This window comes from Haliotis cracherodii, unplaced genomic scaffold, assembly GCF_022045235.1.
Source record: "Haliotis cracherodii isolate W230 unplaced genomic scaffold, xgHalCrac1.p SCAF_2, whole genome shotgun sequence".
Lineage (NCBI taxonomy): Eukaryota > Metazoa > Mollusca > Gastropoda > Lepetellida > Haliotidae > Haliotis > Haliotis cracherodii.
The window spans coordinates 7,775,184-7,798,002 of record NW_027266275.1 but is presented as its reverse complement, the minus strand read 5'-3'; the positions used below and the strand labels follow the sequence as shown (position 1 = coordinate 7,798,002).

At 40.1% G+C, this 22,819-nt stretch overlaps 1 protein-coding gene across 1 annotated transcript; it reads left to right on the top strand.

Moving 5' to 3' along the window:
- The first annotated feature begins 1,682 nt into the window (after nucleotides 1–1,682).
- Nucleotides 1,683–21,795, top strand: LOC139468648 (GRIP and coiled-coil domain-containing protein 2-like). Its single transcript, XM_071250770.1, has 8 exons — nucleotides 1,683–1,785; nucleotides 7,582–8,555; nucleotides 10,412–10,570; nucleotides 12,840–12,986; nucleotides 15,396–15,620; nucleotides 16,599–16,766; nucleotides 18,505–18,642; nucleotides 20,346–21,795. The coding sequence occupies exons 2-8, from the start codon at nucleotides 7,629–7,631 to the stop codon at nucleotides 20,688–20,690; spliced, it is 2,109 nt and encodes a 702-aa protein (XP_071106871.1). The 5' UTR covers nucleotides 1,683–1,785; nucleotides 7,582–7,628; the 3' UTR covers nucleotides 20,691–21,795.
- Nucleotides 21,796–22,819: the final 1,024 nt, after the last annotated feature.

The following is a 22,819-nucleotide window of genomic DNA, read 5'->3' as shown; positions in this document are numbered from 1 at the left end:
AACCATAGAATACATTGTGGACTCAAGATAAATCTGGGATTAAAACTCATGACATCAGCGGATCCTGGAATTGTAAGAGACACAACTCTGCACAGCGAGTTGTGACACCTTTAGACCATAATGTATACATATGACATGTATACATTTATACATGACATACATTCTCAATTCCGTATTTCCATTATTATGTATACACTGGGCTTAGAAAGGTAACATATGGTGTGAATTGTTCTATTCACGAGTACATGTGCATGCATTTCAATAATAATGTAGGATGTTTAGTCAAAGCATATTTTCATGAAACCCGATTTCGCAAAAATTTCATATTTACCCAGTTCTGCAAGTTTGCTACAAATGATCTTTATGTAGACTTTACTTTTACTACGATGCGATGTCTATCTGTAAATGGATCATCACGCTAATATAGGTACCGGCTCGGAGTACAAACTAGTGTTTTAATGAGAGTGGAATAGAAAAAATGACCTGATGTTGATGATGGTTGCTTTGTCAGCAGCACCCTATTCGTACTCGTGGCGTTCATTAAAGTATTAAACGTCTGCGGCCTGACTCAATGGTCCTTCGTCCATAATTAGAGCGATGAGATAGCCTAGTGGTTAAAGCCTTCATTCGTCCAAAGAAAGTCCGGGTTCGATTCCTAACATGAGTAAAATGCGTGAAGCCCACTTTGGGTGTCCTTCGGCGTGTCACTCTGAACTCGTTTACCGCTATATTACTATAGTTGGTTGGTTTGTTGTTTAACGCCGCACTCAGCAACCTGCGTTACCCAACTTATCACGCCAGGATATAGCTGCACTGTTAAAAGCAGCACCAACAGTAAATCACTCACTACGTGAACTTAATCCAAACGTTTAATTATTTAAAACTGTCTTAGACTGACGTAAGATTTTGTTCACGAATTACAATTGTCATGGATATGCTGAAAATATACACAAGTATACACCATTTGTGGAAGAATTTATATTCCGATGTGACAGTTTAGTTTTGGTTTCACAATTTTTACAGCAGCTTGCTGATCAACAAAACACGTGTGAGGCACGAGTCGAATCTGGTGACTTTATTATGAATCATATGGAATCATGTTGATTCTTTAGCGTGGAGGGACCCACGTCTGACTCAGCATCAGGTGTATAAGGATGGTTATCAATGTATGGACTAAATTACAGAAAAGATCATTTATGACAACATATCGAAGTAGAATACAAGCATATATGCCTTTCGTGAGAGTTTGCTGCGTAATTATTCAACGAAATCCGTCGGAGTTGATATCGAGTTCAAATACCATGTTATAAATAACTTTGACTCATCAGTTCACTCTCTTTTTGAAAAACCCGAAAAAGTAGGTAATTTTAATCTCTTCAGTACCTACATTCGGAATAACACGTTCACGCGACGAGTCAGGATGGGTACAAGTGCACGTCAGCCTGAGCCCAATTTGAAATAATATTTTTGAGACGACCCCGGCTAAGCATGACATTTTATGTAACTGACTTGCCGCTCTATTGTCCTGCAAATGTATTTTATGAAATAATCTTCATTTCTAGTGGAGACTGCGCTGTGAGAACGTTTTTCGAACATTGCACTCCCTGACAATGATAACGAAAGGACACATTCGACGAATTTCCCTGAAATCTATTTATAGTTTAGGTATTTCCATAACATCTAACATCCTGCTCCGCACTGCGACTGTTTTCCGTCCACCATGTCCTTCAGAGATCCTCGATTTTAAACACGGAGACATGGAAATTGTTGCCACAATTCTTTGCTGTAAGTATTTGTTTTGACCACAATACATATTTATGCTCATTGATTTATCTGTTAATTCACAGTGCGAGATACCTCATAATTTGACCGTCTAAATCGGAGTGGCGATTGCTGTGATTGCCTCCCACCTGGCCGTGCTTATAAGTGGCCGGTCAAGGTACAGTTTTTTTAAAGTGTACGTGGTATCACTACAAGTTTGCACTGATGCACATCAATGTGATATGCACTCTGTTGTCCAGTAATTATCAGTGTATACATACGATGGAGTTGAGATAGTAAAAGATAACAGTTTACTCTAAACAGGCGCCTATTTGGAAAAGGGTGAATACTGCCGTACATATAGCAGCGTTTATAGATACGGGAGATCTAGATTAGGGATAATTACAGGTGTATGCTTTTAATATTGATTAACGCTTATGGTTACCTTGTTGATAATGAGAGATAGATCCAGTGCATATTGTAAGCAGCTATGCACGAGGCCTCTTGCTGATATCACCCATTCAAATAGCTTGTGTTGGTTGACAGGAAGGTGTTTAACTACTGAATCATTCACTGAATGATTCATTGAATGATACCTGCTTTTATTTTCCCTTTTGTGAGCGAAAGTGATGTTTACATTGTGTGAATATTCTACAGCATATCCCACATCGCATTATCACTTTACTGCTCTGTTGTTATAGTTAAGCTTGCTTAGTATGTGACTATTTATAATGATGATCTCATAACTCATGATTATGTGCATGCATTGAAAGTACTGGAAAAATTATATGTATATTGCAAAAGATTTTCAGTTAAGTTGTCTATTGATGTAATGTTTGATCATACCTATCGTTTCTGTCTCATTGGATTTCTTCTGTAAAATCAGGGGGATGGAAAATCAATGCCCTACTTGCCCGACTTGTAACGTGAGTACGCCCCTCTCCCCCCCAAAAAAAATTAGCTTCAATTTTTTGCGGACAACCTTAAGATTTAGTAAAAAAAAAATATTTTGATGTTTCGATGTTGAACATATTTCTTTGTGCTTTTCAATGTCTTCCTCAGCAAAGGAAACAGGACTTTTCTTTGATTCTTCAATCACATGCCATATATTGTGAGGAGTCGGTGCGACCTGCCACGACTTCTTATAACGGTGTCAATTGTGCCAGGCCCCTTTTTGTACGTGGGATTTGGGGTATATTTTGAGGTTTGGTACAAGAGACATAAGTACAATGGTATTTGCGATGTAGATTCCACATTTAAACAAAAATCATAATTTTTAAAAAAAAATTATATAATTTATATTTTGATATTTTTTCAGGAATTGAACTTAAAATCAAACCATTTTCGTAATGCATTCGAGACTTGTGTTAAGTAGTATTCAGGATTCAGGGGTGAACAATGATACTCAGAATGAAATGTTAGATGGTACTTGGGTTTTGTGGAACCAAGTAAATGAGAGTGGTGACCCCTGGCCTATAGGCATCATGAACTGAATGAGAGTAGCCCTCCCTTTGAACTGTAAAAAACTAATCAAGTGTCAGTAACATGAAATGCTGTGTGTCGACTTGTATGTTGGGAAAGCAGTTCAACTGAGTAATATCATTTGCTATCTTCACAACCTTATCGTCACCTGCTTGACATGTGATCTAATTTCCATGAAATAAAAAACAGGAAATTCCAATATATGCGAATTAAAATTAGATAGGTCAGGTGACCGACTAAGATTGTACTGGTTCCGAGTGTTAGTTAGAGATGAATAAATACATACCACAGCTGCTGTTGCAGTTCTGGACATTTTCACCCCCTGGGTGAGCAGTGTGTTGTTTGTAATTATAAGATTATTTAAGAAAGAACCAAGAACAAAGATGCTGTCACAGATGGTTGTCGGCTGTCATAACTGCTTTATGAACTTGTGTAAACAAACTGATCATGCTTGATGCAAAACTTAGTGAAAAACACATCTAAATCTAGCAATCAATTACATTGTTTATCATAAGCTTTGTTTTGTATGTCAGTGTTTCCACCCATTTGCCTCAAACCTGACATCACAACTTACTCCAATAGGGCTGGGACGGTAACTCAGGTACTCGGGTCGGGTGGGTCCTGAGTAGGACCCGGGTACCCATAGAAGTACCCAGACGCCTGTTTAGTTACGTGATATATTGTTAAATGACAAAAATCACTTTAACTCCATGGTTATACTACAAGTCACTAATGTTTGCATTTCTTTCTGACTGTGCACACATTCCTTCTGACTTTCATATGCTTTTTTAAAGATAAAGCTTCGGTCAACTTCAGTGTATCCATGATCAGATCGTTTTATTTGTGTATCCCTTTGTTATGGGTTTTTGGATGCTTAAGAAAATTTGTAATTTTCTCTCTAATCACATGAACAATCGTAAAAGATCTCTTTCACTTATAAAAGACAACTTTCTCTTAAAAACAAGCCTTCATCTGGCTATTTACAATGTCGGCGTGATGCTACACCACCTGTTATAGCGCGAGAAATCGCGATAAACAAGGCCGTCTGAAAACGTATAATGTCCGAAAACCTATGATCGACAGTATTACTATCAAAATAATTTTGGCCAGGCTCCGGTAAAACAATTCCCAATTGGACATTATGTACCCAACTTTTGAGACCTATAGAGGGGTCGGGTACCCGGATAGTAAATTTGGACTCATCCCAGCCCAATACTCCAATGTGTCCAGATAAAAATCTGCTCTTTATTAATGCGGGCAATGGACACATTTTTAGCATTACATTCCTGCTGGCGTCACTTTCCTGATCGACAGTATCTTGTGCAGGTGCTACATGGCATTCCGATCAACCAGACCAGAGAGCGTGTCCAAAAACATGATAACATCAAAACAGGGAAGTGATCATGTGACTGTTGACAGGTGGACTGTTTACACTGTCTCCAAGTTATGAGTGTTTTATCAAAGTTGACTCATTCAAGATCTGCTAAATTTTAAGGTTGGTCACAGACAACTGAATCTTATTTTTCCCACGGCATAATCAAGCATTAATTTTCCCCACCCCTGATTTTACACTTGTAACATTTGGTAGAACATGCACTGAACCAATAATGACACTGGTATGGATATTTTCAAATAGGTATTGGTAGGTTAATTGGTATGTAAAACTTTAAGTCACTTATGGTGAATAATGTCAAGTGAGTGAGTGAGTTGGGTTTAACGCCGCTTTTAACATTAATTATTCCTGTTATATCACGGCGTGTCAGCTTAATGTGGGAGGAAAGCCCCAAGTGATGCAGGTCTCAGACGTTTACCACTTCGGTGAAACCCACGAGCACGTTTATGGTGCTGACAAACCTAGAAACATAATCGGGGTGAACTGGGATTCAAAATAATGTCAAGCATTGATCCAACATATTATGTATGAATAAAATCCAAATATATCATATTATGTATGAATAAAATCCAAATATATGTTCTTTATGAGATTTAATTTATTACCTTGTCATAGAGCTGACAAATATTTGCAAGTGTTCCGTTTGACGTTTTGATCTCAATATTGTTGTTTTTCTTTATTGCCCTGTGTGAAGTTGTGCTGTATGAACTAGAGAAATCCCAACATGGCTGTTGTCGAAAATCAGATCAGAATACAGGAAAACATACTTTTTTGCAGTGGGGTGAAATGGTTGCTTTAAAAATTATATAACTAATATGTATGCATGTGTGTGCATGGTTGCTTGTACAAGTCCGAACTAATGCCGGTTTTATAGTGATCATGCTATCACTCAGTGGTTTTTCTGTCCAAGACTCTTTTATTTACACGTCACAATGATGTGGCTGGATGCTTGTTAAGACAGGAATGCTGCTGTTTCATAATTTGCTACCACTTAAAACATTAATTTCCTCTGAACATGTGCAATTTATCACATGTGGTTGATTTCCTATTGATTGGGATGAACTGTCAGCTTTAAGCATGGCAAAACAAGATAAGTGAATGTTTTTTGATGGGGAGAGTTTGAGTATGTCTAAGTGCAAACAAACATGAGTAAACATTATATGATGTTACATATTTCATAAGATAAAAAAGAAAGGAATTAGGCTGCTTTTTTTTCAATGAACATTGTTGTATTCAATATTTGACATTTCTCTGGGAGCCCCATTTTTTAACCTGGGACTCTTTCAGTCTAGGGGGCACGGATGGCCCAGTTGTCTAAGGCGCCGCAATTTGCTGTGCAGAGTTGCGTCCCTTGGACACGCCAGAAACCTATGATTGTGGGTTCAAATCCCAGTTCGCCCCGATTATGTTTCTAGGTTACCGAAGTGGTAAACGTCTAAGACCTGCATCACTTCGGGCTTTCCTCCCACATTAAGCTGACACGCCGTGATATAACTGGAATTCTGTTAAAAACGGCGTTAAACACAACTCACTCACTCACTCTTACAGTCTTAGTGTCTGAGTCACCTGAGCCTCTGAAATAAAAAACCCAGATAAACCCCAGCATTATCTGCTTAGCTAACCCAGTATTATCTCATTTGTCCATCCTCATTTCCAGTGAGAATTTGCAACACCTACTGCATCCAATTACATGTATGAGGTATTGTGACATTTACACGTGTGTCATATCACTGCATAAAGGTGAGCTTCTGTTCCTGTGGAACGTGGCTAATTGCTTATGTAATTGGTGATCTGGCCTGTCAGATTTATTAACCAAATATTAAGAAAATTTTGGCCTTCTTTGCAGACAAATGAAATGTCACCCAACAATCACATGCCTCAAGTTAACTTTTTCTGATTATTTTGGACCTTCAACCATCAGAGGCAGTTTTGCTGGTCATGTTTGTTGTTTAACGCCGCACACAGCAATATTCCAGCAATATGATTGCGGTCTGTAAATAATCTCGTCTGGACCAGACAATTTAGTGATTGACATAATGAGCATCGATCCACTCAATTGGAATATGGTGACATGCATCAACCTACTCAGCGAGCCACCTCTTACGACAAGCATAGTCATTTTTACGGCAAGCATAGGATGCTGAAGACCTATTCTACCCTGAATCTTCACAGGTCTGCTGGTCATGTGACCGCATGATAAGCTATAGACAAAAGCCAAACCAATCACAGGCCAAGCCTGGTCAATGAAAGACTGACAGATAACTGACCATGCAGAAAAAATGTTCATTCTGACAGGACACTTACATCATGTACAAGAGCTGCACTGTGTTGGAGAAGTAGGACTGTGTTATTTATTTCATAGCAATATACTAAGAAACTAATAGGGTTCAGATTTGTTTATGGTGTTAACATTTTATAAATGACACTTAAAGAAATTAAGAAAAATCTTGAAAATTCCTGTTTAAGAATTCAGCTTAGGAAGTTGAAACACTGATATGAAATTCATATTTTTAAAATCTTTAAGACTTTTCTCCTCAGAAGCTACTAGATACAGAGAGGTGAAACTTGATGACGATGTGTAATGTGACTTGAATTGTTAATGACAAAAATTTCCCCGTTAATGTAATCAGGTGTGTATATTTACAAGAAAATATGGTACTGTAATAGATGTTATGATTTTATGGGGTCACATCAGTTTGAACCATACAATCTGTACATAGTTGTTCTCTTCAAGCTCTTGGCTTGAAAATGACATGATAACCTTAGTAGGTGTTTATCGGAAGTAGGAACACTGTCAGAATAACTGAAGACACCTCCTACCCACTGAACTGAGAATGAGTGTGTTACCTTTGTGTGTTTATCCTACTGATTTGATGAAATTTGTGTCAGAATCCATGTCCCTCACTCTGTGCCTTGATGATGAAGTATTACTTTGTTAACTCCAGGTTGAGGGATCACTACAACTGTTCTGAGGCCATTACATCCAGCAATCATGTCAGATGAAAGCTCCGTGCAGGAGAAAGCCTCAAAAGTTCTTGGAGATGACCCCTCGAAGTCTCAAATCAAGGTGGACAGGAAAGAGTTTGCAAAGCTCTTGCACCAGGTGCTGGCGTACAAGAACCTGGCCATGTGCATACAGAGTATTGCTGGGGAGAACAAGAAGCTCAAGCAGCGAAACGAGGACTTGGAAAGAACAATTCTTAAGTCAAACAGGAAGTTCAGCCAGATGGTGATTCAGGACAACCAGGGGTCAAGGTCAAGTCAGGTCAAACTTCAGGAAAATAGGTCAAGGTCTTTGCCTTCTCATTTCAACTTTGATGACGATTTCAACCTGATGCCATCTTTTGTTGCACAAAGTCAGAGCTTTTCATCTCTTCAACATCAGCGAAATCCAGACATCAATGCACCAAAAATTAGTTTGGATCAAAGTGTTTCTTCAAGTAAGAATCCTTCTTCTCTGTTTGTTTCCAACCTTGGTGCAAGTGTCCTCGCTGATAGTGCCCCAACATGGTATTCCATTGACAGAGCCAAGCTTAAAGAAAGAGGAATTGTTCACGGTGCTGATTCTGAAGCAGATCAGGAAAAAACAGATCCATGTAAGGATGAAGAAACCGGGTATTCCCTGAAAGTTGATGGTGACTGCAGGAGCCTGAATGTAGCCCCTCAGTTTGTGCTGCCTACTCACATCAAACCAACCTCCCCCGTGTCGCCATCCCTAACGCCACCGAGCCTGTCCCTCAGCTCTGATGAACAGGATCCTGTTGTGGGGGCGGACCAGCCCCCCCTGGAGGAGGTCCATGTGGCATGTCCTGGTGTGTCCAGACAGTACTTCGATGTTGTGGTCAAGGAACTGGCCAAGTCCAAGCAGCTCATCAAACAACTTATAGCCAAGAGTCGTGAAAATCCAAAAGATGTCATGGTAAGTAATGGTGTTCGTTAGATTGCCTAAATTGTTTATCGGTGATAATTTCTGAATTTACACCAAGATACATCGTTTGTCTCCTGCGGGATTAGCGTGTGAAGAAATCATGATAAGAATAAACATAAAGACACGCTGTGGTAACACTTGACTAATTTTTAGTTTTGTCATTAAGTGGTACACAATGGGCCGCGTTTCTTTTGGCAGTGAGTCTTTAAATATAACTTGATTACTTTCTACTGCTGCGAACCCTACCCATCCTCGATTATCTGTTATATGTATTCATGGCATACGTAAGGTATAATTTCAAACCTCTCGTAAAGGGCATGGGTGGCCCAGCTGTCTCAGCTGTCTCAGGTGGAGACACTCACTGTGGAGCATCTGCTGATTGTAGGTGAAATCTCAGATCTCCTCTGATTATGATCCTTGGGCAATCTGTACCCATGTGTTCCCTATAAGTCACGCGTCGCTGTGGAAGTTCGTCTCACTCGAAACTGATATGTCATGGTAATGATGCTATTGCTGAAATATTCCTCAAAGTGGAATTAACCAAAATCAACTCTCTGCGTCAAACCTCACAACATTAACTGGAATCACGAACAGAATATCTCATTTCTGTTACCCAACATACACAAATATCCATTCTGTAAATTATAAGATGAAGTTAAGTATTCCAAACATCTAGCTTATTGTGCAGTTGCTCCATAGTAGAGAATCATCACACAGGAAGGTCAGCGGTGTGATCTCTAGCCAGTCATACCAATAGACGTTAAAAGATGGTTACCCTGTCTGGCTCTTGGCATTAAGGGGATAAAACATGGACTTGTCAGCTCAGAGTCTGTATACTGTGTCTGAGTGTATGATCCATGCTAAACTGCGGCATGGTATCTCACTTGACTAGCACAATACAACCAGCATCAGTCCAGACCAGGACAAGCAGCCTTATGCTCACGTTCATGCACCTAGCTACTGGTAAGCCAGGATAAGTTACCTGACAGTTTACCCTGTATGACAATGTATGAGGTCCGCCCACTGGCGCGTACCATTGTGAATAAAAGGGGTAGTGGTGGTCCGCGACAATTAGTTCGATGGATATGTGGCTTTCCTTTCTCGGCTAACCATAGTACGTGCTGATGTGAGGTACCCGATGACTGTGAAAACGGTGACAGTAAATTTGCATACATAGCAATTGAGAAGTACCGTGACAATGAAGGGAATTCAGTTGCTGTAAAAATGGAGTACTGTTTTTACCCCAGAGAGCAATAATGAAGTGTCATGTCATTCATAACTGATTGTGAAGGTTGAGACCTTAGCATAGTGATATTTGACTTAACGACATACTCCTTACTTAATCCCATGTGATTGTTTATGGGGTTTCAGCAACTTACTTGGGCTAATGAACATGATGAAACTACTCTTGCCTTGTCACGAGCGATACCTTCTGCTCTGATTCGCTTGATCATTGATACAGACAGATCAGATTTATTTGTTCATTCTTTCTCCATGTATTTTATGACATGATAGGCCAATTCTCGACCTGAGAATGTATGATTTGCCCATGTTTACCTTCCTTGTTGCTTTGACATGTTTATTTGTTTGTAATTAACTATCAAACAACTTTTAGAGAAGTCTGGTATTGACTTGTCACACCGACCTCTTAGTCTTATGAGTAACACGTGTGTCCACACCTACTTGTCTCAAATGCATTTTGTGAGTTTGTTCAACTTATCCTGGATTACCATAATCTTGAACACAACATTAAACCCTCTTTCATCTCACTGAAGCATCTTACTTGGACTGGTAAATGGTAGATCTATCCAACATGGTTGTTCATGCGCATGAATCCTGATCTCCAGGACACAATCTCCATGAAGCAGATGGCCCACTCTCTGGCCGTGGAGAACCAGCGACTGAAGGAGTCCAACTTGTACTTCCGCAACCTGCTCGTCAGAGAGGCGACAAGTGAGGATGTCCATGCCCCCGCCAATGCTGAGATTCTCAACTTTCATGATAAGGTGAGTTTACCATTTTCTTCTAATGATCAGCTTCATCTATCATTTATATGAGTGAGTATGGTTTTACGCCACTTTCAGCAATATTCCAGCAATTTCACACTGGGGACACCAGAAATGGGCTTCACACATTGTACACATTGGGGAATCGAACCCGGGTTGTTGGCGTGATGAGCGAGTGCTTTAACCACTAGGCTACCCTACCTCCCTTATCACTTTCATGAACAAAGTCCGAGTGAGGATGGAACTTTCATTAGTCTGTTTAACTTTACCAACCTAATGTTATGCTGGCAAGATCAGATTTATTAAAATATAAATAACTAATTCTTTCCAATCCTACTCCACTTACTGGCTCTGCTAGGCAATAGTCTGTGTAAGAAGGGCTCCACTACAGCACGACACATTCATTACACACTTTTAGTAAGTGAGAAGTCTGGAGGAAAACTCACACAAACTATTGACCTCATAGTCATGGTGTGTCAATGAATGAATTCTTTGCTGTTGTGGAAATAGAAAAGCAGAAAACAAATCGAAATCTATCTTGCATTGTAGCAGACATTTGAATGTGTCATTTCAACAACTGAATCACACACCACACTGTGGGCCCTGCAGCTGTGAAAGGCGTGTGAGACGATGTGTCACTGCTTACAGAACCCCTGCTAAAGGAGGTCTTTGCAAATGTATTAATAACTTGTTTCTTCACTGGATGGTCTTTTCAAACCTGTGCCTCCAATATGGCAACTTTTCATGCCTGCATTAATATTCTCAGAACATTTCCCATCCCTGGGATTTGACCTGAGTACTGCTTGACTTTGTTGATTTCACGCTTGCTAGGAATTCAGTCACTGGGACATTGTACATTGTACATGTATAGAATGAAAAGTTTTTGAAGTCTTGCCTTGGGGATATAAGTGAAGTTAATATTTTGAGGATGTAGTCATTGTAATGAAATATGTATATTTCTGTATTTATAAGATGGCCATCTGCCTTCCGTTTTCGGAGCAGAACTCCCAAGCCGTTAAATATACCTAGATGAAACTTGCTCTTGTTAAAGAAGTATGTTCGTGCTTATCATTCTTATTAGAAATAGAGATTATAGAGCTGTTTGTTTCGATATCCCAGATATAATATACCCCTGGTGGTATTAGTAATGAAAATATGTAGAAAGCTCAACTTGCTCTTGTTAAAGAAGTATGTTCGTGCTTATCATTCTTATTAGAAATAGAGATTATAGAGCTGTTTGTTTCGATTTCCCAGATATAATATACCCCTGGTGGTATTAGTAATGAAAATATGTAGAAAGCTCAACTTAGGCTCAGATAATACAATATTTATTTCTATGTTGAGCATAATAAGTATGTATATTCCACTCAAGGATAATAATGTCTTTATCATATAATGTCATTCGTAAAATAAGCCATCTACCAAGAGCATCCGCTAGCCTTCTTATCAAAGTCTTGTTTCCACCCTTGCCTCATCAAGCCCACTTTCCTGTGCTAAATATTATTGGACTATAGCACATATTGAAATTGCTATTAGAGAACATTTCACAAAATCAACATCCACAACTGGTACACCTTCGTATGAAAGTAATCTACCACTGCCAGTCTTTGTTGACACAAATATGTCTTTTTCATCTTTTAAACCTGCCAACGATTGTTTTTGTGTCAGGGACGAAATCGCGAATGTTTTCGTTAACTGATCGACTAGGTCATCACAAGGTGGTGCAAGGGTCGAGCCAAGAAAATTGGCCTTGGTGTGGCAAGGGTTGAAACTAGGCTTTGATAAGGCTTGTGGACACGCTTGCACCCGGAAGAAGAAAATAATCATGTTTGAGACTTATTTTCACTGAATGATGGGACTTTGGAAGCCACAGTTTAACATGAATATGAATATGAATTCCTGACTTCCATATATGCCACTCAACATGACATGTCAAAGCCATATGCACTTGTAGACTAAGCGAGGGGGACAACCACCTTAATACCGAGCCCCAGGCAGGGTAACAAACAGTAACATATTTTGACATCTTTTGGTATGACGTGACCTGAGATCAAACCCCCAACTTTCCGCTCTCTGGGCGGATGCTCTACCGCAAGACCACGGAGGTGGTCAGATTGGTAATCAGGTCTAAGGACCAAATATCACTGTTTGTATGAACACTAAGGTTGCTCATAACTGCTTTGGCGCGTTGTTTTAGGCTATTATAACATGAAACCAGCTTCTGTTTCATCCCTATCCATCTTGACCAACTGTATGGGTTTCCCTTTAGGTTCAGAAGCTCGAGCGCCAGCTGACCTTGAAGAATACCGCTCTGGAACAACTCAACAAGCAGTGTGAGATATGGAAGCGGTATGGTCAGAAGGCGATGGCCGCACAGTACACAGCCAAGGAAGATGAGCGGCCCCTGCCAGCTCCAGTAAGTGTCACTGATATGCTACTTCACTTTTGATGAGGATACAAAGATATTTCAAACTATAAAGAAAACAGCTTATGGAAATATGTAGTTACCCATTCAACAAAGCGTGTCACTGTGGACCTACAGGTGAATAGCATAAGGACACCCTAAAAAAAACACGAAAAAATTGTTTACCAAGTCGGCTTTACATATAATTCAAATTACATATGGAATGCATAAATGCTGAAGAATCTGAAGGTATAAATGTATTGTGAAATTTACAAGCATACATCCACCCGTAAAAACATGAAGTAGTTTTTGTACCTTTAAAAAAGAATCTGAAGATAAAAATGTATCGTGAAATTCACAAGCATACAACCACCCGTAATGGCTATTGCTGACTCTGCACTTCATGTTGAGTGGTATGCAGTCCAATATTTTCATACCATGTTTGATCATAAAAAAATATATTTCATTGATGAAAAGAAAACGCTCAAGTTCCTTAATTTCTAATATATCTACTTATCCTGAATTACTCCATAATGCATCTGCTGCTTAATTTACGACAAGGAAGACAGCGCTTCGCTATAGTCCTGGGTGGGGAAAAAGTGTTGTTTCCGTCTCAAGTCTACTTTTTGAAGGACCCATTGCTGCTGTCATGTGACACATTGGACATCACAACCAATTCACATTCCAGCTCATCATCCAACAAGGAAGTTGTGCTTCGTTTTGCTCCTCGAAATTTGACTTAATTTGTTGGTTAGCTTTCTGTAACCACACTAAATTTCGTCTGTGATGAGTGATGCATTTCTTTTCATATTATGTCCACTTTAATGTGTATTAATGTGCAGGTATTTTCCACGTAAATAGACTTTGTCTTTTCCCCTCCAATTGGCTTGTTTTTTCCGCCATTTTGAATTTGTGTTACATTGTTTACCTATTTCCGAGGTAGTCATTATTGTTTGCAATCTTTGGCTAGGTATACTATTTTTCATATTTTATTTTCATGCTTGTATTTTGATACATTTTAAAAACTCTAAAAAAAATACCGATTGAAAACTTTGTGTTTATCATCGGTATATTCATGTCGACTTCAACTACAATTTCAAGTTTTGCGTAACTTGTGCTTGCACAGTGCACTAATTGATCCACTCAAATCCTCATCCACGCTGCTTGGACTGCACTCAAGTGTGCACTCCAAATTTTGAATGTAATTTTTTCTCACGTCCCTCTCACCGAGTATCTCCATTTGTAGACAGGTCATTCACAAATATATTTCACGGCCAACCCGGTAGCTCAACCTATGTATGCGCAGCCTATGGTTGCGTACCTGCAGAATCCTTTGACTCAGAACTTCATGCAATCCATGTGGCAGCAGTCAATGGCACAAATCTACCCGGGGCCTGCTCGGGATGAGACTGCTCGGGATGAGACTGCTCTTAAGGCGTTGGAGCATGTGTCTCATAGCCTGTTCCAACAAGCAGGCTCGGGCAACTATCGGCCGAGACACTCTTCAGGATTCCTTTCGTAGGCAGAGGCAAACCACAAGACTCTTAATCAGTCCCACCGTGGAAAGTTCCAGTGCAGGGGTGGGGATAAGAGGGGGAAACCCGGAAGCTCCCACCCCCAGTCGTCCCAAGCGTCGACACCCCTGTAGATAGGAGACTGGGCCACTTTTGGCAGAACTTGGTCATACTTAAGGATGCTTTCGTACTCAACATACTGTGCTACGGATAGCGACATAGCGATAGCACCATATGTCTATGGTTATGCGTAGTCATCCATTATGAGATCCACCCAGAGCGATCACGTAAGCCTGCTTGATGACTGCGCGTAACCATAGAGTAATGCAGGATAAGTAAACAAATTAGTAAAATGTAAATATTTTTTACATTTGTATACTTATCCTGAATTACTACATCTAAGGACCCACCCGTTGCAGTCTTGCCTCCCCACTATAGCTTCAGAAACAATCTTTTGTTGGCTCGGGTGACAAGCAGGAAAGGGAATTGGTTGTGACATCATTTTCTGTCACATGACAGCGACAATGGGTTCTGCAAAAATTAGACTTGAGACTGAAACAAAACTTTTTCCCCACCCAGGATCATCGCGAAGCGCTGTCTTCTTTGTCGTTAGGGAAGCAGCAGATGCATTATGGAGTAATTCAGGATAAGTATACAAATGTAAAAAATATTTGGATCAAAATATCTGATGTTCATTGAGTTTTTAATTGATTACCTTTGATAATTTTTTTCGGGCACTCACTAAGGATTAGATATATGGATGAACAACTTCTTTTTTACAAGTAGGAGCAATGTTTTAGTGTAGAATCTAACACTGTTATCGTGCACATGAAATATTGAACAAATGAAATTTCAATCTTTAGACTACAAGGAGAACCTCTCACTGAGGTTGTTTATCTGTCTTCAGATAACTGACAACTTTAGTCAAACAGAGATGGTACGTGTGGAATCTCGTGTGAGTCAGACTGAGGGACAAGATGTCAGCCGACAGTCACAAGCAGAGGAAGAGGCGGCGGCCATGTTGACTGAGTCTCAACTTACTGTTCAGAAGTTAGAGAGACTAGTCGGAGACGTGACGATGGAGAACATGCAAGTGAAGGAAAAGATGGAGATGCTCACAGCTCATTATATGGTAGGTACACTTCGTGCAGAACAAACACCTACTTCATCACAACTGGAGAATGAATGGTTCATGTCTGTTTTGGCTTTTAGTCTGACATGCGACAGGCAATGGACAACATCTGCAACAACACGTGCCAGTCGATACGTATGGACGGCCATTTGGTAAAAAAATACAAAGTTGAAATAAAGTGGGTCTTTCTTTTCATATGACGTCTTTTCGTACCATTTGACTATTATATTGCATACTTTTGACCTTTATTTCAACTTTTTATTTTTTAACTGACGTCTGTTTGTTTTGTGTTTTGGCCTTAATTAGTAGCATTTTATACTTTATTCGTAACATTTGACTATTATTGCGTACTTTTGTCCTTTGTTTCATCTTAGTATTTTTTTACCGAATGGCCGCCAATAGATACCGTAAAACGTGCCAGGGCCATACCACCATTCATTAATGAATTTCCTAGGGGCAGTTCTTTGTTTATGTACTTTTGAGTGGTTACATGTCCTCAGGTCTAAAACTTGCCTACTTATAAATGTGTAATTTTTGCTGAGAATTTCTATCCTTAGATAGAGATTCATTTGTTTACATTCACAGCCTGCATTGAGATGAAATGTTTTTGATCAGCAACCGTCACTCTGACTTGTTCATCTGTGAACTTGCCGTAAGAGGCGACTAACAGGATCGGGTGGTGAGACTCGCTGACTTGTTCTGTGCATGTCATCATATCTCAATTGCGTGGATCGATGCTCATGATGTAAATCACTGGATTGTCTGTTCCAGACTTGATTATTTACAGAACACCGTCATATAGCTGGAATATTACTAAGTGCGGCATTAAACAACAAACAAACAAACAAATGTTCATAACAGGCACTGTTGTTATTACAAGATGAGTAGGTTGTAGTTAACAGTAACTGACTGTATTGACTTCCAGTTGATTGCAACGGTTTCTGTAGACTGGCAGTACACATGTGTCCTCTGTTGTAGAACCTGGAGCAGAGCTACAAGCAGGTTCTGGAGAACATGGCCGAACTGGAACGGAACCAGGATGCAGCAGAGACTCGTGGACGCATCAAGGCTCTGGAGCGGGACATTGAGGACAAGGCCAGGACGTTAAAGGACAACACGGAGGAGATGAAGTTTCTCCGATACCAGGTACTGTTGCTCTCATAGGTTCTCCTACTCTCATCGGGGTACTCTCTCATAGGTTCTCCTACTCTCATAGAGGTACTCTCTTATAGGTTCTCCTACTCTCATAGAGGTACTCTCTCATAGGTACTCCTACTCTCATAGGTGTACTCTCTCATAGGTTCTCCTACTCTCATAGAGGTACTCTCTCATAAGTACTCCTACTCTCATAGGGGTACTCTCTCATAGGTACTCCTACTCTCATAGGTGTACTCTCTCATAAGTACTCCTACTCTCATAGGGATATTCTCTCATAGGTGCTCCTACTCTCATAGGGATACTCTCTCATAGGTGTACTCTCTCATAGGTATTCCTACTCTCATAGAGGTACTCTCTTATAGGTGCTCCTACTCTCATAGGGATACTCTCTCATAGGTTCTCATACTCTCATAGGGATACTCTCTCATAGGTGTACTCTCTTATAGGTATTCCTACTCTCATAGGTGTACTCTCTCATAGGTACTCCTACTCTCATAGAGGTACTCTCTCATAGGTATTCCTACTCTCAAAGAGGTACTCTCTTATAGGTATTCCTACTCTCATAGAGGTACTCTCTCATAGGTTCTCCTACTCTCATAGGTGTACTCTCTCATAGGTATTCCTACTCTCATAGAGGTACTCTCTCATAGGTATTCCTACTCTCATAGAGGTACTCTCTCATAGGTGCTCCTACTCTCATAGGGATACTCTCTCATAGGTACTCCTACTCTCATAGAGGTACTCTCTTATAGGTACTCCTACTCTCATAGAGGTACTCTCTCATAGGTACTCCTACTCTCAAAGAGGTACTCTCTCATAGGTACTTCTACTCTCATAGGGGTACTCTCTCATAGGTTCTCCTACTCTCATAGGTGTACTCTCTCATAGGTTCTCCTACTCTCGTAGGTGTACTCTCTCATAGGTACTTCTACTCTCATAGGGGTACTCTCCCATAGGTACTTCTACTCTCATAGGTGTACTCTCTCATAGGTACTCCTACTCTCATAGGTGTACTCTCTCATAGGTACTCCTACTCTCATAGGGGTACTCTCTCATAGGTACTCCTACTCTCATAGGGGTACTCTCCCATAGGTACTCCTACTCTCATAGGGGTACTCTCCCATAGGTACTTCTACTCTCTCAGAGGTACTCTCTCATAGGTTCTCCTACTTTCATAGGTGTACTCTCTCATAGGTATTCCTACTCTCATAGAGGTACTCTCTTGTAGGTGCTCCTACTCTCATAGAGGTACTCTCTTATAGGTGCTCCTACTCTCATAGGGATATTCTCTCATAGGTGCTCCTACTGCCATAGGGGTACTCTGATAGGTACTCCTACTCTCTTAGGGGCACTCTCTCATAGATGTACTCTCATGTGGGTACGCTGTCACAGGTACCGATGCTCTCATGGGTACTCCAGTTAAAATGTAGGTCTCAGGAAATGAATCATGTTGCATTCGTTGTTAGATCATGCACTTTACTGAAGCAAATAAAGTGTGATGCATATTTGGCTTGGGGACCTATTAAGAAAACACAGGACAGCTCGTAGCTCTTTGTCTGGACAAGGCAAAATCAAAATCATTTATCGTGATTAGCTCAGTGAAACGGTTACCACAACTCACACACTGATGAGTTCGAACCGATGTCAAATATGTCGAGGTAGATCGCCTGAAGATCTGTGGTGTGTTAGAAGACGGCAAGAACTCTAACTGAATGTTGTGTTGCAGATCCAGAGTGCTCAGAGCGACATGGGAACCTTGAGCCAGCAGAAGACACGGGCGGAGGCCATGCTCAAGTCCCAGCAGGAGCGCGCCAGCCAGAAGGAGACCCAGCTGTTCACCCAGTGCAGCAGGCTACAGCAGCAGGTAGGTGGCGGTGGAACACTGCAGGTGAAGACTTTATTTGTGGAACACGGTGCAGTGCTAGACTTTATTTGAGGAACACGGTGCAGTAGTAGACTTTATTTGTGGAACACGGTGCCGTGGTAGACTTTATTTGTGGAACAACGGTGCAGTGGTAGACTTTATTTGTGGAACATGGTGCAGTGGTAGACTTTATTTGTGGAACACTGCAGGTGTAGATTTTATTTGTGGAACACTGTGCAGTGCTAGACTTTATTTGAGGAACACGGTGCAGTGGTAGACTTTATTTGTGGAACACGGTGCAGTGGTAGACTTTATTTGAGTAACACCTGCACAGTGGTCAGTACTATGCTGGTTGTAAAAGTGATGTAATGGATCGCATGGTCAGATTCCATGACTTCGGTGATTCCGTGTCATTGTACCTGAATGACTTGGACCGTTGCTCTCGTTGCAGACTGAACAACTGGAATATTGCAAACACACATGCAATAACTGTTGTGGACCCGCAAAAACGTCTCATTGTTTTGTTATATTAGGAAGAAACAATCAGATTAAACATATGAAGCTGTTAACCACATCAATTAGTGGAGGTTCCTTTAATCGGAGTCATCTGATTAGCTCATGTTTGGGGTAAATCTATTTTAGGTAATTCCTGTTCTTGTGGTATAAGTCAATACAGTAATTTATTATACCTCTTTTAAGAATCTTGCAATTCCATTGGTTAATCCATACCATGTGACGAAACAATATATTTCAATGTAGAACCCAAATCATGTGACTGACATTGACCTTGAATATTGACTTGTCACATGATGAATATTGCCTGTTGTTTGCGAGAAAACAAGATGGAGTTAGTAATATTCCATGATTCACAGGATACTGTAATGAAACAGAAGACAGCTTAAAAGCTTAATAAACTTTATAGTGCATTTCAGTGTCTGAATGACATCATAAAAGCAATCCAATGCAAATATTAGTGGTGTAGAAGTGGTGTAGTCAGCATATGACTGCAACGATTGATCAAATCTTTGTATACACAGAACACTGACATCCTGCTCAGTGGCGATTGTTACACATCTTTGTAATCACAGGTTTATGTCTGTGTGTTTGGTTCATATTTTATCCATATGTTATTTTTATAAGTGTCAAAGACATAGAGATTATTATACTCACAAGTATGTCATACTGACTTTACAAAACAAGTGTCAGAATTCTTGTATTTCCCGAGTGAGAGCATGGATAATACATGAATTCTTAAACAAGTTTCGTGAAATCAGTATGACACACATGTGAGTGTAATAATTTCTTGATAACCCCCTTTTTCCTAATCCTTTTGAGCTCCCCTTTAGAACAACGCACTGATCACCACCACTCTCAGAGAAAAACACAATTTGTTGAATGCTATGACGTTTAATTTTGACGTCATTCCGATCTTATGTCACAATAAGATTCAAATGACGTCAACAATGCTGTCCGAATGACGGAGACAATAACCTGGTGCTCAAGATGTGATATTTACACTCATACACATACTATTTTTATGAACCCTATGGGCATTATGGGTAATACAAAGTGTTATCAGAATATGCACACAATAAGAGGCATAGAAAACACATCTGACCTTGTAACTTAATCTTGACAAGAAAGGTGAATCATTAATGTCATATCGAATGTTCAATTCATCATTGCATCTCTCCCATCTGCAGGTATACGGGCTCCTAACTGAAAATGAGAAACTGACGATGAGACTCTCTGCTCAAACAAACGTTGCCCGGGTGCAGCCGGTGATGCAGCAGGTATCACAGGAGCCGACATCCATGCCTGTCATGTCGTACAAAGCTGGTGCGTTTCCATGGCAACGTGGTACGAAGGATGTGAGTTTATTGACAAATAGTGAAGTGGCGTCTTCTGATCTTAACTTCAGCGATCCATGTTTGCTAAAAAGACAACTTTCGTCCGAGGAAGAGAAATACCTGTGCCATCATTGTTTGAGGACTGATTTCAAGGACGAGAAGAGTTTCAACCAACATATGCAAAGATGTGGTGATTAGTGCTTTCTCACCACCATTACTTCTTGGGTTTGTATACACTGCATTCCTTGAAGAACGACCACAACAGACAACGAGCCGCAGTGCTGTAGCTACTATTAACCAATGAATCTAGCCATGGTTTGGTCTCGGCAAGAGGAAAACGAGTCAGGTCACACTAATAGCTACATTCCCTGTGCCTCATCTGCTAGAGTGGACATCTACTCTCACCCTTCCTTAAATACAGGGCAGGCAGGCGTCTGTAGGGTTTGCTAAAAAATTCAAGCACAGAGTTAAGCTCATCTGCGAGTTCTGCTCACCCTCGTTCAATTCCTTGACTGAAAAAAGAAGCGAGTCACTGCTACGTCGTTTATCAGCCCTTTGTACTGATGTGGATGGAAGAATGTCTTCTATATAAATGCGTGAAGTATTGGCCAGTATTTGTAAAACGGCAGCCATCTTGGATGAGCTGTCCACAGAATGTTATTCCTCCTATCTTCCCAGTTCCAAGCAATATCTTTCATGCTGTCTTTTTGAATAATCAAACTCTTGCTGTCATTAATATAGAGCACTTTGGGTCATTCAGTTTGTTTGAACTGTACATGACATTCTTGTAGCAGTACAACGACAAAACACTTCTGAAATATTTCTGAGTTGAAATGAAAGGCATCTCTGTGTTAATATTTCAAATCTGAGAAGTATTGCAAACTTGTTCATAAGAGGTACATGTAAATAGCTTATATTTTAGTTTCGTTCAAAAACATGTTTTTCACATCCTTTTGAATCTGAACTCGAAATCAAGGTGCTTGCTGGGAAATGTCCGTGTCTGACTGCAGAATATTTCCTTCGGTCAACACCAATAGATGTCATGGGCGGATACAGAGGGGGGTGTACTTTTGTCCTTTAATCTAACTTTATATTTTTGGACCGAATGGCTGCCTATAATTTTGAAGAGCTGAAGAAAGAATATCTGCAACATGTGAGTGTAATGATTTTAGTAACACGCTGTTTTGTTAATCAGATTGATAATTCAGGTATTGGGAGATGATATTGTCAGCTTATTCTTTGGTGATTATGTTCAAGATTATGTTTCTTATTGGAATACTAGAATAAGCAGATATATCTCTCAGGTTTTGTATTGTTCTTATTCTTATTATAGACGACCGCCTCCGTGGTCTAGTAGTAGAGTCCGAGTGGATGGCACTTGTTGTTACCCTGTCTGGCGCTCGGCATTAAGGGGCTAAAACAAAGGACTGGTCGGCTCGGAGTCAGTATACTGTGTCTGAGTGTAGTATTCATATTAAACTGCGGCATGGTATCTCAGTGGGCTAGCACAAAAATCGGCATCAGTCCGGACAAGTACAAGCAGCCACCCACAGACACACACACACACACACACACACACACACACACATGCACATCCCTTATAAGTGTTATTATCTTGGATGCGACGTTAACCCCATTTCACCACACCACTTATAGACAATCAATTGTGTTTATTGAAAATCTTATTGACATTTTTGTCATATAGCCAATATGTGATGAAATTACAAGTAATTATTTCAAAATAACAAACAATAACCTTTGCCTGACTTTAGTTTGACGTACACAAAATTGCAAAGATTGCAATAAAAAAATGTTAAAAATTACAAAAAATAAACCTAATTAAAAAGTTACATTTGGATCTATTTCAAATATAACTTTCATCCACATGGAACTACAACATTTGTTATTTGTAACCTTAAGGGTAAGTAGTATGTATATGTTAGCGACCTCAAAGTGATATGGATTTCAAATCTTCATGTATTGGTCAAGATCAATGAATCCCTATCATCCACAAAGGGGTGTGCTGACCTACTTACTACACATGGGCTACGAACACGAGCACTTCGTCCCGTCTGATGTAAATCAAATCGTCCAACCTCGGCACGTGCACATACAGGGTAGTGACAAAGGTGAGCAACCTGCCAATAATGGATGTTCTTGTGGTGTAGTATGTTATGACTTGTTGGGGTCAAGATACTCTGGTTGCCATGTAAATATGAGAACCCAGTGTTTTCGTGGAATGTGTTACTGGTCTATCTCACCGTTTTTTCAAGATGTTGTCTTGTTTTAACAGAACTGTACAGCAATGAGCTTGAAATAATGCTACA

Excerpts from the sequence above, each read along its gene's own strand:
- LOC139468648 (XM_071250770.1), top strand. The coding sequence starts at position 7,629 with ATGTCAGATGAAAGCTCCGTGCAGGAGAAAGCCTCAAAAGTTCTTGGA. Across the intron at positions 10,571-12,839 it reads TTCTCAACTTTCATGATAAG|GTTCAGAAGCTCGAGCGCCA; the intron begins GTGAGTTTACCA and ends GTTTCCCTTTAG. Across the intron at positions 15,621-16,598 it reads TGCTCACAGCTCATTATATG|AACCTGGAGCAGAGCTACAA; the intron begins GTAGGTACACTT and ends CCTCTGTTGTAG.